Source organism: Hyla sarda, chromosome 1, assembly GCF_029499605.1.
Source record: "Hyla sarda isolate aHylSar1 chromosome 1, aHylSar1.hap1, whole genome shotgun sequence".
NCBI classification, from domain to species: Eukaryota; Metazoa; Chordata; class Amphibia; order Anura; family Hylidae; genus Hyla; species Hyla sarda.
This window is the reverse complement of record NC_079189.1, coordinates 157,878,292-157,893,753: the sequence shown is the minus strand read 5'-3', so window position 1 is coordinate 157,893,753 and position 15,462 is coordinate 157,878,292. Positions and strand designations below refer to the sequence as shown.

The following is a 15,462-nucleotide window of genomic DNA, read 5'->3' as shown; positions in this document are numbered from 1 at the left end:
GGAGCACTGAGTCACAAATCCACGGCAGGACCTGGGATCCCTTCATACTTCTCGGGAAGAGACAAATGGAGCTTGGATCCCGTGGTGACTGCAAGAGCAGAAGGCATTACCGTAGCAGGAGGAGACTGTGGCTGCTTCGGTTGTTGCTGGGCAGTAAGCAGCTGCTGCATCATGGCGGACAACTGGTTTAACTGCTGCACCTGCTGAGCCAACTGCTGCGACTGAAGAGCCACTATGGTGGCGAGATCCAGATTCTCGGGCAGAGGTACCCCAGTGGGATCCATGGCTGGATCTTGCTGTAACGATGCTGGATGTGGATCCACTGACGTGAGTGGCTGATGACACGGGCGGTATCAGGGAGCGGAGTCTAAGGTGCTGCTGGACGTCCCCAAAGCCCGCCGCAAGGCAGGATGGATTTGCTGTGGCAGGCGACACCCAGGTCACTACCCCTGATACGATTCGACCACACAGGTAGCTGGGTATCTTCTCTGATCTGTGTTGGTCACTTTCTTTTTTCTTCTCCATCCGGTTCAGACCATCATGACAATTTCTTCCAGCCACAACTCGTCTCCGCAGAACCTGTCAGACAAACATTTTAGACACTGCACTTTTCCAGCACCTATAGAGTGCTATAAAGTAATAATAACCTAATTAGTGTCCTACACAGTAGAGTGGATAGATATGTGGGTTGGGTAGGTAGGTTACCCCACCCCCCCCCCCCCCCCCACCACCACCACCACCACCACCATTAAGTAGGTAGTTTGCTCCAATAGATACACAGCTCCCTTTACGTGATTTCCGCTATTATGAAGGTGGCCCAAATAGGTAGGACCTGGGTAGATAGCTGTACCAGTCTTCTATAAGTAGGGGTTACTCACAGTCGGTAGGGCCCACTGTAGATAATAGCCCTCTGTATATAGTTGCAGCCCCTATATATAGTAGTAGCAGCTCCATTTAAGGTAATAATAGAAGCCCCCTTTAGATAGTAGTAGTAGAAGCCCCATTTAGGTAGTAGTAGTAGCAGTACCAGCTCATTTTAGGTAACAGTAGTAGTAGTATCCCCTTTTAGGTAGTAGTACTAGTAGAAGCAGCAGCAGCAGCCTACTTTAGATAGTAGTAGTAGCAGCTCCTTTTAGGCAGTAGAAGCAGCAATCCCCCCCCCCCCCCCTTTAGGTAGTGGTAGTAGCAGCACTTCTTTAGATAGTAGTAGCAGCAGTCCCCTTAAGAAGGAAGCATCTGCATTTGGAAGCACCCGCCTTTTAGTATTAGCAGCACACTTTGGGTAGTATTAGCAGCTCACTTTAGGCAGTAGTATCAGCAGCCTCCTTTAGGTAGTAGCCATAGCAGAAGTACCCTTTAGGTAGTAACAGCAGAGGTTTCCTTAAGGACTACTACCTTAAGGAGTACCTATTATGAAACCAAACTTTTAAAATATTGTTCCTTGTAACGGGTCATGGCAGGTGGTGAATCCTCTATGCCTGTGTGGATGATGACGTGAGCTGTGCCAGGGAGCGGAGTCTAAGGTGCCGCTGGTTTTCACCAGAGCCCGCCGCAAAGCGCGATGGTCTTGCTGCGGCAGGCGGCACCCAGATCGCTACCCCTGGCATGACTCATCCACACAGGCTGCTGGGATGTGGCGTGGCACAGTAGGAAACTGGCAGGACGTGGCAAGAAAGCAGTATGTCAGGGCAGGCAACACAGGTGAAGGGGAGGTAAGGGAGCAAGGAACAGGTACACAGTAACAAGAATACAGGATTTTCACTATGGCACAAGGTAACCAAAGATCCGGCAGGGAACCAAGGGAGGAGCTGATATTTAAGGACAGGGGACAGGTGTAGACACTTGATTAATTGAGCACTGACCCTTTAAGTGAAAGAGCTCCTAGAAGGCAAGGGCACGCGCACCAGGGCTGCGAGGACATTAGAGGCGGAAGATGAGGGAGGTGAGTGACGGGCTGAGATTCCCATGGACAGAGAGCGCTCACGGACGGCGTGTCCGACCAAAGCGCAGTTGTTAAATTCCTTATGTAATTATAAAACACTTTGTTGTTGCTGTTAAAATTCTCAATCTTTATGAGTTTTGAATGTGATTGAAAAAATGGCCACTAGGTGGCGCTGTTCTGTTTCCTGCCACAAGTCAAACCGTTAGTTTGATCTCCTCGCGGCTGGCAGGAGACCAAACTCAGGAAGTGCGTGCGGGGCATGGTGAGGCACATCTCTCTCACAGGCTTCAGTCACGTCGTGCCTGTTGTGAAACGCCCACTTTCTCCTCCTGGGAGCTCACACAATTTGAGCAAAGGGAAAGGTATGATGCAGAGCTTTTTAAAATTTGGAAAAAAAAATTTAAGGGCATGAGGGGTGTTAGGAGTAGTTAGGGAATATAATCTCAGTTAGTGTAGAAAATATGGTTTGATGACAGATACTCTTTAAGGAAACTGCTGCTGTTACTACCTAAAGGGGCCTTCTGCTATTACTATTACAATAGCAGAAGCCCCCTTTAGGCAGTTCTCTTTAGGTAGTAGTAAAAGTACCAGGCACCTTTAGGTAGTTCTTCATGGGCGAGCAGTGTATAATTCATTGACTTATGGGGGCACAATATATTAATAAAGTCATATAAAGGGGAACAGTATATTAATACATTTATATACAGTATCTCCCATGAGTACACCCCTCACGTTTTTGAAAATATTTTATTCTATCTTTTCATGTGAAAACACTGAAAAAAATGACACTGCTACAATGTAAAGTAGTGAGTACACAGCCTGTATCAGTGTTTATAATAGTGTCCCCTCAAAATAACTGAACACACTGCCATTAACCCCTTAAGGAAATGTCCAAATTGGGCCCAGGCATCCAAAGCTCAGTGTTATCGCTCTCATACTCTCTAATTCTGGACAACATGGCACCTTATGAACTTGTTGAAGATCTGAAAAGAATTATTGTTGCCTTACATAAAGATGCCCTAGGATATAAGAAGGTTGCCAACACCCGAAAACTAATCCCTGGCTATCTAAAGGGGGGGGGGCCTGTCAGTGCTCAGACCATACACCGCACACTACATCCAATTGGTCTGCATGGCTGTCATCTCAGCAGGAGGCCTCTTCTAAAGAGGAAGCACAAGAAAGTCCACAGTGTACTGAAGACAATCAGACTAAGGACATGCATTACTGGAGCATGGTCCTGTGGTCCAATGAGATCAGGATAAACTTATTTGGTTTAGATGATGTCAAGCATGTGTAGCGGCAACCAGGTGAGGAGTACAAAGACAAGTGCATCTTGTCTAAAGTCATGCATGGTGGTGGGAGTGTCATGGTCTGGGGCTGCATGAGTGCTGCTGGCACTGGGGAGCTACAGTTTATTAAGGGAACCATTAATGCCAACATATTTAGTTACATACTCCATGCTCAAGAGGCTTCCATTGCAGTGCTGTAAAACTGACATTTTGGGCCAATTTGGACATTTCCACTTTGGGATGTTCTAAATTTTGTTGCCAAGGTTAAGACATTAACCCCTTAAGGACACAGGGCGTACAGGTACGCCCTGACGTCCTGGTAGTTAAGGACCCAGGGCGTACCTGTACACCCGTGGGAAATTTGGTCCCCACCACGCGCCGGGAGGGGACTCCAAAATGTGTCACATGTGTCCACTGTTCTGGCACCATGGGGGGCTTTGTAAACGCACGTTCCAACCAAATTCTCTCTCCATAAACGCACATTCCAACCAAATTCTCTCTCCAAAAGCTCAATGGCGCTCCTTCTCTTCTGAGCATTGTAGTTTGCCCGCAGAGCACTTTACATCCACATATGGGGTATTTCCATACTCAGAAGAAATGGGGTTACAAATATTAGGAGGCTTTTTCTCCTATTACTCCATGTGAAAATGAAAAATTTAGGGTAACACCAGCATTTTAGTGAAAAAAATTGAATTTTTCATTTTCACGTCCAACTTTAGCGGAAACACCTGTGGAGTGTTAAGGATCACTGTACCCCTTGTTACGTTCCTTGAGGGGTGTTGTTTCTAAAATAGTATGCCATGTGTTTTTTTTATGCTGTTCTGGCACCACAGGGACTTCCTAAATGAGACATGCCCCCCAAAAACTATTTCAGCAAAATTAGCTTTCCAAAAGCCAAATGTGACTTCTTCTCTTCTGAGCATTGTAGTGCGCCCGCAGTGCACTTGACGTCCACACATGGGGTATTTCCATACTCAGAAGAGATGGGGTTAAAAATTTGGGGGGACATTTTCTCCAATTGCCCCTTGTAAAAATGTAATTTTTAGTGAAAAAATGATTTACACATCCAACTTTAACGAACAGTCGTGAAACACCTGTGTGTGTGTGTGTGTGTGGGGGGGGGGGGGTTAGGCTTACTGTAACCATTGTTACGTTCCTTGAGGGGTGTAGTTTCCAAATTAGTTGCCATGTTGGGATTTTTTTTGCTGTTCTGGCACCATAGGGGCTTCCTAAATGTGACATGTCCACCAAAACCATTTCAGAAAACCTCACTCTCCAAAATACCATTGTTGCTCCTTCCCTTCTGAGCCCTTTAGTGCACCCACAGAGAACTTTACATCCACATATGAGGTATTTCCTTACTCGAGAGAAATTGGGTTACAAATTTTGGCGGGCTTTTTCTCCTTTTACCCCTTGTAAAATTTCAAAAACTGGGTCTACAAGAACATGTGAGCAAAAAAAATGAAGATTTAGAATTTTCTCCTTCACTTTGCTGCTATTCCTGTGAAACACCTAAAGGGTTAATATATTTTCTGAATGTCATTTTGAATACTTTGAGGGGTAAAGTTTTTATAATGGGGTCATTTATGGGCTATTTCTAATATGAAGGCTCTTCAAATCCACTTCAAAACTGAACTGGTCCCTAAAAAATTCAGATTTTGAACATTTTGAGAAAAATTGGAAAATTGCTCCTGAATCTTGAAGCCCTCTGATGTCGTCCAAAAGTAAAAACATGTCAACTTGATGATGAAAATATAAAGTAGACACATTGTATATGTGAATCAATATATAATGTATCTGGTATGCCTATTTTCCTTATAAGCAGAAAGTTTCAAAGTTTTAAAAAAATGCAAAATTTTCTAATTTTTCATCAACTTTTGGAATTTTTCACCAAGAAATGATGCAAGTATTAACAAAAATTTACCACCGACATAAAGTAGAATATGTCATGAAAAAACTAACTCGAAATCAGAATAAAAAGTAAAAGCATCCCAGAGTTAATAATGCTTAAAGTGACAGTGGTCAGAATTGCAAAAAAACGCTCTGGTCCTTAACCCCTTAAGGACCGGGGGGGTTTCCGTTTTTGCATTTTCGTTTTTTGCTCCTTGCCTTTAAAAAATCATAACTCTTTAAATTTTGCACCTAAAAATCCATATGATTGCTTATTTTTTGCGCCACCAATTCTACTTTGTAATGACGTCAGTCATTTTGCCCAAAAATCTACGGTGAAACGGAAAAAAAATCATTGTGCGACAAAATTGAAAAAAAAACCGCCGTTTTGTAAATTTTGGGGGCTTCCGTTTCTACGTAGTACATTTTTCGGTAAAAATTACACCTTATCTTTATTCTGTAGGTCCATACGATTAAAATGATACCCTACTTATATAGGTTTGATTTTGTCGTACTTCTGGAAAAAATCATAACTACATGCAGGAAAATTAATACGTTTAAAATTGTCATCTTCTGACCCCTAAAACTTTTTTATTTTTCCGTGTATGGGGCGGTATGAGGGCTCATTGTGCCGTGATCTGAAGTTTTTAACGGTACCATTTTTGCATTGATAGGACTTATTGATCGCTTTTTATTCATTTTTAACCCCTTAAGGACAATGGACGTACTCCTACGCCCCCGTTTCCGAGTCCTTAAGGACCGAGGACGTAGGAGTACGTCCTGTCCTTTCCCGGCCCCCTGCCGCTAGCCGGAGGGGAGCCGGTGCCCGATGCCTGCTGAAATCGTTCAGCAGGCATCGCGGCATATCGCCCAGGGGGGTCATTATGCCCCCCCATGTCGGCGATGGCCGCAGATCGCTGGACAATTCAGTCCAGCGATCTGCGGCGATTCCGGGTCAATCGGGTCTCCAGTGACCCGGTGACCCGGAATTACTGGCTGATCGGGGCCGTCAGAGACGGCCCCGAACAGCCAGAGCCTGCAGGGGTGAGGTGGCACTGGTGCCACCTCACGATCGCCCTGATTCGTCGGCCGGATTACCGGCCGACGAATCAGGGCGCCTGCTGCGGGTGTCACTCCCGCACCCGCTCCGCCCCTCTTCCGGAGGACGTGAGCGGGTGCGGGACATGCACCCCTGGTGCTGGGGACCCCGATCCCCGCCGTTAATGTTGGGATCGGGGCCCCAGGAGCGACGGCGGCGGCGAGACTGACCTGTGCGGCGATCAAGCAGCAGCAGGAGGTGAGTGACAGCCTCCTGCTGTTGCTTAGCAACAGCTCCCAGCATGCAAAAAGGGCATGCTGGGAGCTGTAGTTATGCAACAGGAGGAGGCAGACCACCACAACTCCCAGCATGCACTTATGGGCATGCTGGGACTTATGGTTTTGCAACAGCTGGAGGCACATTCTTTCTATGGAAAAATGTACCTTCAGCTGTTGTGTAACTACAACTCCCAGCTTGCACAAACAGCTTAAGTGCATGCTGGGAGTTGTAGTGGTGCATCTGGTGGTTGCATAACTACAACTCCCAGCATGCCCGTTGGCTGTCGGTGACTGCTGAGAGTTGTAGTTTTGCAACAGCTGAAGGCACACTGAGTTAAGTAGCAAACCAGTGTGTCTCCAGCTGTTGCATAACTACAATCCCCAGCATCCCCAGCCAAAGTAGTATGCCTCCCGCTGTTGCATAACTACAACACCCAGCATGCCCTTCCGCTGTCCGTACATGCTGGGGGTTGTAGCTTTTGCAACAGCTGAAGGCACACTGGTTGCAAAAGACTGAGTTTGTTGCCAAACTCGGTGTTTCACAACCTGTGTGTCTCCAGCTGTTGCAAAACTACAACTCCCAGCATGCACTGATAGACCGTACATGCTGGGAGTTGTAGTTTTGCAACAGCTGGATGTTCCCCCCCCCCCCCCCCCAATGTGAATGTACAGGGTACACTCACATGGGCGGAGGATTACAGTAAGTATCCGGCTGCAAGTTTGAGCTGCAGCAAATTTTCTGCTGCAGCTCAAGCTGCCAGCGAGAAACTACTGTGAACCCCCCGCCCGTGCGACTGTACCCTAAAAACACTACACTACACTAACACACAATAAAATAAAAAGTAAAAAAACACTACATATACACATACCCCTACAATAAAAATGAAAAACGTCTGGTACGCCACCGTTTCCAAAACGGAGCCTCCAGCTGTTGCAAAACTACAACTTCCAACATGCACTGATAGACCGTACATGCTGGGAGTTGTAGTTTTGCAACAGCTGGATGTTCCCCCCCCCAATGTGAATGTACAGGGTACACTCACATGGGCGGAGGATTACAGTAAGTATCCGGCTGCAAGTTTGAGCTGAGGCAAATTTTCTGCCGCTGCTCAAACTGCCAGCGAGAAACTACTGTGAACCCCCCGCCCGTGCGACTGTACCCTAAAAACACTACACTACACTAACACAAAAAATAAAATAAAAAGTAAAAAACACTACATATACACATACCCCACATATACACACAGCCCCCCTCCCCTCCCCAATAAAAATGAAAAACGTCTGGTACGCCACTGTTTCCAAAACGGAGCCTCCAGCTGTTGCAAAACAACTACTCCCAGTATTACCAGATAGCCACTGACTGTCCAGGCATGCTGGGACTTTTACAACAGCTGGAGGCACCCTATTTGGGAATCACTGGTGTAGAATACCCCTATGTCCACCCCTATGCAATCCCTAATTCAGGCCTCAAATGCGCATGGCGCTCTCACTTTGGAGCCCTGTCGTATTTCAAGGCAACAGTTTAGGGTCACATATGGGGTATCGCCATACTCGGGAGAAATTGTGTTACAAATTATGGGGGGGGGTATTTTCTGCTATTACCCTTTTTAAAAATCTAAAATTTTGGGGAAACCAACATTTTAGGTAAAAATTTTTTTTTTTTTTTACATATGCAAAAGTTGTGAATCACCTGTGGGGTATTAAGGTTCACATTACCCCTTGTTACGTTCCCCGAGGGGTCTAGTTTCCAAAATGGTATGCCATGTGTTTTTTTTTTGCTGTCCTGGCACCATAGGGGCTTCCTAAATGCGGCATGCCCCCAGAGCAAAATTTGCTTTCAAAAAGCCAAATGTGACTCCTTCTCTTCTGAGACCTGTAGTGCACCAGCAGAGCACTTCTCTCCCCCATATGGGGTGTTTTCTGAATCGGGAGAAATTGGGCTTCAAATTTTGGGGGGGTATTTTCTGCTATTACCCTTTTTAAAAATGTAAAAATTTTGGGAAACCAAGCATTTTAGGTAAAAAAAAAATTTTTTTTGGAACATATGCAAAAGTCGTGAAACACCTGTAGGGTATTAAGGTTCACTTTACCCCTTTTTACGTTCCCCGAGGGGTCTGGTTTCCAAAATGGTATGCCATGTGTTTTTTTTTTGCGGTTCTGGCACCATAGGGGCTTCCTAAATGCGGCATGCCCCCAGAGCAAAATTTGCTTTCAAAAAGCCAAATGTGACTCCTTCTCTTCTGAGACCTGTAGTGCGCCAGCAGAGCACTTCTCACCCCCCTATGGGGTGTTTTCTGAAGCGGGAGAAATTGGGCTTCAAATTTTGGGGGGTATTTTCTGCTATTACCCTTTTTAAAAATGTAAACATTTTGGGAAACCAAGCATTTTAGGTAAAAAAATTTTTTTTTTTTTAACAGATGCAAAAGTCGTGAAACACCTGTAGGGTATTAAGGTTCACTTTACCCCTTTTTACGTTCCCCGAGGGGTCTGGTTTCCAAAATGGTATGCCATGTGGTTTTTTTTTGCGGTTCTGGCACCATAGGGGCTTCCTAAATGCGGCATGCCCCCAGAGCAAAATTTGCTTTCAAAAAGCCAAATGTGACTCCTTCTCTTCTGAGACCTGTAGTGCGCCAGCAGAGCACTTTTCACCCCCATATGGGGTGTTTTCTGAATCGGGAGAAATTGGGCTTCAAATTTTGGGGGGTATTTTCTGCTATTATCCTTTTTAAAAATGTAACATTTTTGGGAAACCAAGCATTTTAGGTAAAACATTTATTTTTATTTTTTACATATGCAAAAGTCGTGAATCACCTGTGTGGTATTAAGGTTCACTTTACCCCTTGTTACGTTCCCTGAGGGGTCTAGTTTCCAAAATGGTATGCCATGTGTTTTTTTTTTTGCTGTCCTGGCACCATAGGGGCTTCCTAAAGGTGACATGCCCACCAAAAACCATTTGTCGCTCCTTCCCTTCTGAGCCCTCTACTGCGCCCGCTGAACAATTAACATAGACATATGAGGTATGTGCTTACTCGAGAGAAATTGGGCTACAAATACAAGTAAAAATTTTCTCCTTTTTACCCCTTGCAAAAATTCAAAAATTGGGTTTACAAGAACATGCGAGTGTAAAAAATGAAGATTGTGAATTTTCTCCTTCACTTTTCTGCTATTCCTGTGAAACACCTAAAGGGTTAATACACTTATTGAATGTCATTTTGAATACTTTGGGGGGTGTAGTTTTTATAATGGGGTCATTTATGGGGTATTTCTAATATGAAGACCCTTCAAATCCACTTCAAACCTGAACTGGTCCATGAAAAATAGCGAGTTTGAAAATTTTGTGAAAAATTTCCAAATTGCTGCTGAACTTTGAAGCCCTCTGGTGTCTTCCAAAAGTAAAAACTCATAAATTTTATGATGCAAACATAAAGTAGACATATTGTATATGTGAACCCAAAAATGTTTTATTTTGAATATCCATTTTCCTTACAATCAGAGAGCTTCAAAGTTAGAAAAATGCAAAATTTTCATTTTTTTCATCAAATTTTGGGATTTTTCACCAAGAAAGGATGCAAGTTACCATAAAATTTTACCACTAAGTTAAAGTAGAATATGTCACCAAAAAACATTCTCGGAATCAGAATGATAACTAAAAGCATTCCAGAGTTATTAATGTTTAAAGTGACAGTGGTCAGAATTGCAAAAAACGCTCTGGTCCTTAAGGTGTAAAATGGCCTGGTCCTTAAGGGGTTAAATTATATAAAAAGTGAACAAAAAGGCACTATTTTGGACTTTGGAATTTTTTTGTGCGCACGCCATTGACCGAGCGGTTTAATTAATTATATATTTTTATAATTTGGACATTTCCGCATGTGGTGATACCATATATGTTTATTTTTATTTACACTGTGTTTTTTTTTTATGGGAAAAGGGGGGTGATTCAAACTTTTAATAGGGGAACCAGTGATCGATGATTCTGCTGCATGCCTGGATCTCAGGCACTGAGCAGTCATTTGGCGATCGGACAGCGAGGAGGCAGGTAGGGGCCCTCCCGCTGTCCTGTAAGCTGTTCGGGATGCCGCGATTTCACCGCGGCTATCCCGAACAGCCCACTGAGTTAACCGGCAACTTTCACTTTCGCTTTTAGCCGCGCGGCTCAACTCTGAGCGCGTGGCTAAAGGGTTAATAGCGTGCGGCGCCGCGTGCGGCGCTACGCGCTATTAGCGGCGGGTCCTGGCTTCACTATGACGCCGGGCCCACCGTGATATGATGCGGGGTTACCGTGTAACCTCGCGTTATATCACCGGAGCAGGACCAACGACGTACCAGTACGTCCTTGGTCCTTAAGGGGTTAAGGTGAAAATGGGCTTGGTCCTTAAGGGGTTAAAGGGGTACTCTGTTGGAAAACCCTTTTTTTTTTTTTCAAATCAACTGATGCCAGAAAGTTAAACAGATTTGTAAATGACTTCTTTAAAAATCTTAATTCTTCCAGTACTTATGAGCTGCTGTATGCTCCAGAGGGAGTTGTATAGTTCTCTTCAGTCTGACCACAGGGCTCTCTGCTGAAACCTCTGTCAGTTTCAGGAACTGTCCAGAATAGGAGCAAATCCCCATACCAAACCGCTCCTGCTCTGGACAGTTCCTGACATGGACAGATGTGTCAGCAGAGAGCACTGTGATCAGACTGGAAAGAATTACAAAACTTCCTCTGCAGCATACAGCAGTCATTCACAAATCTGTTTAACTTTCTAGAGCCAGTTGATTTGAAAAAAAAAATTTCCACCGGAGTACCCCTTTAATGGCTGTGTGTTGAGTGGACAGAAACATTAATGCCCGTTGTTATAACGGACATTATTTTTACTGAGCATGCTCAGAAGAGGTGACATCAGTAGACTCCTGCAGTGCTGAGGGACTACTACTACCCCCATCATGGAACAGACTTGTTTCCATGCTGGGAGTAGTATTTCTCCACTGCAGGAGTCTGCTGGTGGCTGGGGAGGTTACATTAGTGTTTGTACTACTACCTCCATCATGGAAAATACTCTCTTCCATGATGGGGGTTGTAGTACAGGGGCTGAGGGATTTATCACACCGGGTCTCACTTCTGACACCCAATGCGATCAGAAGTGATTAAGCAGGGGAGCGGGCGGCATGGTCCGCAACCCTGCGATCACGATGTATTTTTTACTTTTATTTTTTAATTCCCCGCGGGGATCCCTGAATGGCCGGTACTGAGGAGCTAATCAGAGATCCCCCTGGGGTTTTAAAAATTGACAATGTGAGGGGACATATGTATAATAAAAGTGTTTATTGGGGGGGGGGGCATAGAGCGCTATATATCTAGCCCCCGCCAGCGCATTAATAAAAATATGACCCCCGCCAGCGCATTTAAAAGTATATATCTATACCCCCGCCAGCAAAAATATGACCCCTGCCAGCGCATTTATAAGTATATATCTATACCCCCGCCAGCGCATACTGTGACCCCGCCAGTGCATTTATAAGTATATATCTATACCCCCGCCAGCGCATACTGTGACCCCGCCAGCGCATTTATAAGTATATATCTATACCCCCGCCAGGGCATACTGTGACCCCGCCAGCGCATTTGTCCTAATTTTCTATTGCAGCGCTATATGTGACAACCATACCTATCAGAACGTATTCAGCAGCGGCGCGGCCAGATGATCCTGACAGATATACTATTCATTCATAGCGCCGGCAGCTGTATATGTACTGTATATAGATGTGCTGGGGGGGCAGACATATAGCGTTATCTGCCCCCCACAGTGCTTCTATATACATATGCAGCTGCCGCTCTATGAATGAATAGTATATATGTCAGGATCATCGGCCGAGAGGCTGCTGGATGCGCTCCTGACATATATACTTGTCATACATAACGCTGTATAAATGCGCTATATATGACAAGTATATATGTCAGCATCCAGCAGCCGCTCGGTCGATGATCCTGACAGGTGTACAATTCATTCATATCGGGGCAGCTGCATATGTATATAGAAGCACTGTGGGGGGCAGATAAAGCTATATGTCTGCCCCCCAGCACATCTATATACATATACAGCTGCCGGCGCTATGAATGAATAGTATATCTGTCAGGATCATCTGGCCGCGCCGCTGCTGAATACGTTCTGATAGGTATGGTTGTCACATATAGCTGCAATAGAAAATTAGGACAAATGCGCTGGCGGGGGTATAGATATATACTTATAAATGCGCTGGCGTGGTCACAGTATGCGCTGGCGGGGGCTAGATATATACTTATAAATGGGCTGGCGGGGGTCATATTTTTATTAATGCGCTGGCGGGGGCTAGATATATAGCGCTCTATGCCCCCCCCCCCCAATTAACACTTTTATTATACATATGTCCCCACACATTGTCCATTTTTAAAACCCCAGGGGGATCCCTGATTGACTCCTCAGTACCGGCCATTCAAGGATCCCCGCGGGGAATTTAAAAAGTGAAAGTAAAAAATACATCGTGATCGCAGGGAATGCGGAGCATGCCACCCGCTCCCCTGCTTAATAACTTCTGATCGCATCGGGTGTCAGAAGTGAGACACGGTGCGATCAATCCCTCAGCCCCTGTACTACAACTCCCATCATGGAACAGACTCTCTTCAATGATGGGAGTAGTAGTACAAACACTAATGTAGCCTCCCCAGCTGTCTGCAGACTCCCGCTGCTAGGGATTTACTACTCCCATCATGGAAACAAGTCTGTTCCATGATGGGAGTAGTAGTAGTCCCGGCTGTGGGAGTCTGTAGGCAGAGGTGTAAAAATGTTCAGTACATGGCGGATGTTTTGTAGCATCCCTTAATTCACCCGTTATTAAATGTCTGTTAATAATACATAATAACATACCTTTATTAACGGGTGAACTTCATAGTGTGAAAGCAGCCTTAGGGGTGTACTTACTTTAGTTTCCAAGGTTTAGATGTTAATGTCTGTGTTGAGTTATTTTGAGGGGACACAACATTAAAGGGGTACTACTGTGCTGACAACTTATCCCCTATCTAAAGGATAGGGGATAAGTTGCCTGATCGCGCGGGTCCCGCCGCTGGGGACCCCGCGATCTCGCACGCAGCACCCCGCTGTAATCAGGCCCCAGAGTGAACATCACTCCGGGTCTGATGACGGGGCCGGTGATCGTGACGTCACAACTCCAGGTGTCTCGCCCCCTGCCATAGACTTACATTGAGGGAGCGGAGCGCGACGTCACATGGGGGCGGAGCCGTGATGTCACGATTCTCCGGCCCCGTGATTGGCAGTCATCAGACCTGGAGCGATGTTCGCTCCGGGGCCTGATTACAGCGGGGTGCTGCGTGCGAGATCGCGGGGATCCACAGCGGCGGGACCCCGCGCAATCAGACAACTTATGCCCTATCCTTTAGATAGGGGATAAGTTGTCAGCACGGTAGTACCCCTTTAAACACTATTATACAGGCTGTGTAATCACCACTTTTATATTATAGTAGAGTGTCATTTCTTCAGTGTTGTCACATGAAAAGATATAATAAAATATTAACTTTATTTGTATTCAGGGGCACAGTGTATGGCAGGATTGTTTCATTATTGTCTTTATATACTGGATGAGGATCTGTTGACAAAGTAGGGAACTAAGGCTGGGTTCACACCACGTTTTGTTAAATACGGCTCCTGTATACGGATGGGAGGAGGGGGGCAGGGCTTAATCGCGGCGCCCGCACTCAGCCGTATTCGGGAACCGTATTTAATGTATGTCTATGAGCCGACCGGAGTGAACCGCAGCCTCCGGTCGGCTGCTTTTTCGGCCGTATGCGGTTTCCCGACCGCAGGCAAAAACGTGGTCGGGAAACCGCATACGGCCGAAAATGAAGCCGACCAAAGGCTGCGGTTCACTCCGGTCGGCTCATAGACATACATTAAATACGGTTCCCGAATACGGCTGAGTGCGGGCGCCGCGATTAAGCCCCGCCCCACCACCACCCCCCCTCCCAGCCGTATACGGGAGCCGTATTTAACAAAACGTGGTGTGAACCCAGCCTAGTTATGTCCGGGCATCAGACTCGGCAGAGGGAAGATGACGTAGAAGAAAAAAAGAAAGACAACATAGAAGACGTCACCTGTGAGTCACTGATATCATTGTGTATTCTGCGGTGTCCCATTAAATTTGTAGTCAAACCGATACTCCCAGCATACACTTACCACTGTGTTTTTTTTATTATCCCCTGTGCCCGGGCTGCAAAACTATAAGAAAACAAACTTTAACCCGCCTACGTTCCCCAGTTGCTCCGATACCGGTGTCCCGTCCTCCGGTCCCTGTCTTCTTCCGCTTCTTCAGGCTGCTCTCATCGTATCACCGGCCGCAGCAATATCCCGCTGCGGCCGGTGATATGCTGAGCGCAGTGTAACTCACCGACCTGCAGAAAGCAGAAGGAGACACTGCTGTTCCTCCCCTATGTTTTGCCAGACTGAGCCTGAGTGGGATAGCTATCATATATCTCTGTTTGGAACAAGTGAACTATGACTGTTACATTAAGGCCAAATCTCATCCCTTTGTCTTTCCAGACACATTACTTTATGTACGAGAACAAAGAAATATTTTAATAAAGTTACAATAAAGATATTAATTTTTAAGGTGGATCCCTAGTGAAAGGGATTAAGTCCTGGAGGGACAAAGCTCCAAAGGGTTTTGTGAATATATTACTCCTATTCTGGACAGTTCCTGACACAGACAGAAGTGTCAACAGAGAGCACTGTGGTCAGACTGAAAAGAACTACACAACTTCCTCTGTAGTATACAGCAACTGATAAATACTGAAAGTACGTGTCCATTTTAGGACATAGTCAGTTGTCAGCCATACCTCTGTCCTCCTCCTAAAAACACCGTCCCGCCTCCTCCCTCGGACCAATCTCCGTCAGGCGTCAACCGCAACTCCCTCCTTTGTCATCCTAAAGTCTCTCATCCAAAACTCCATCATCCCTCAGACGAAAAACCTTCCTGCTGTGTAGCAGATCCGAG

The 15,462-nt window shown here is 45.7% G+C and overlaps 1 protein-coding gene across 1 annotated transcript in view; it reads left to right on the top strand.

Annotated features, from left to right (window-relative positions):
• Nucleotides 1–232: 232 nt before the first annotated feature.
• The window catches only part of NOCT (nocturnin), a 32,542-nt gene continuing 17,312 nt past the window's right edge, over nucleotides 233–15,462 (top strand). Inside the window, exon 1 of the mRNA XM_056563272.1 lies at nucleotides 233–471. Coding sequence (XP_056419247.1) covers nucleotides 411–471 — 61 coding nt within the window. The 5' untranslated portion in view covers nucleotides 233–410. The remainder of the gene's footprint in view (nucleotides 472–15,462) is intronic.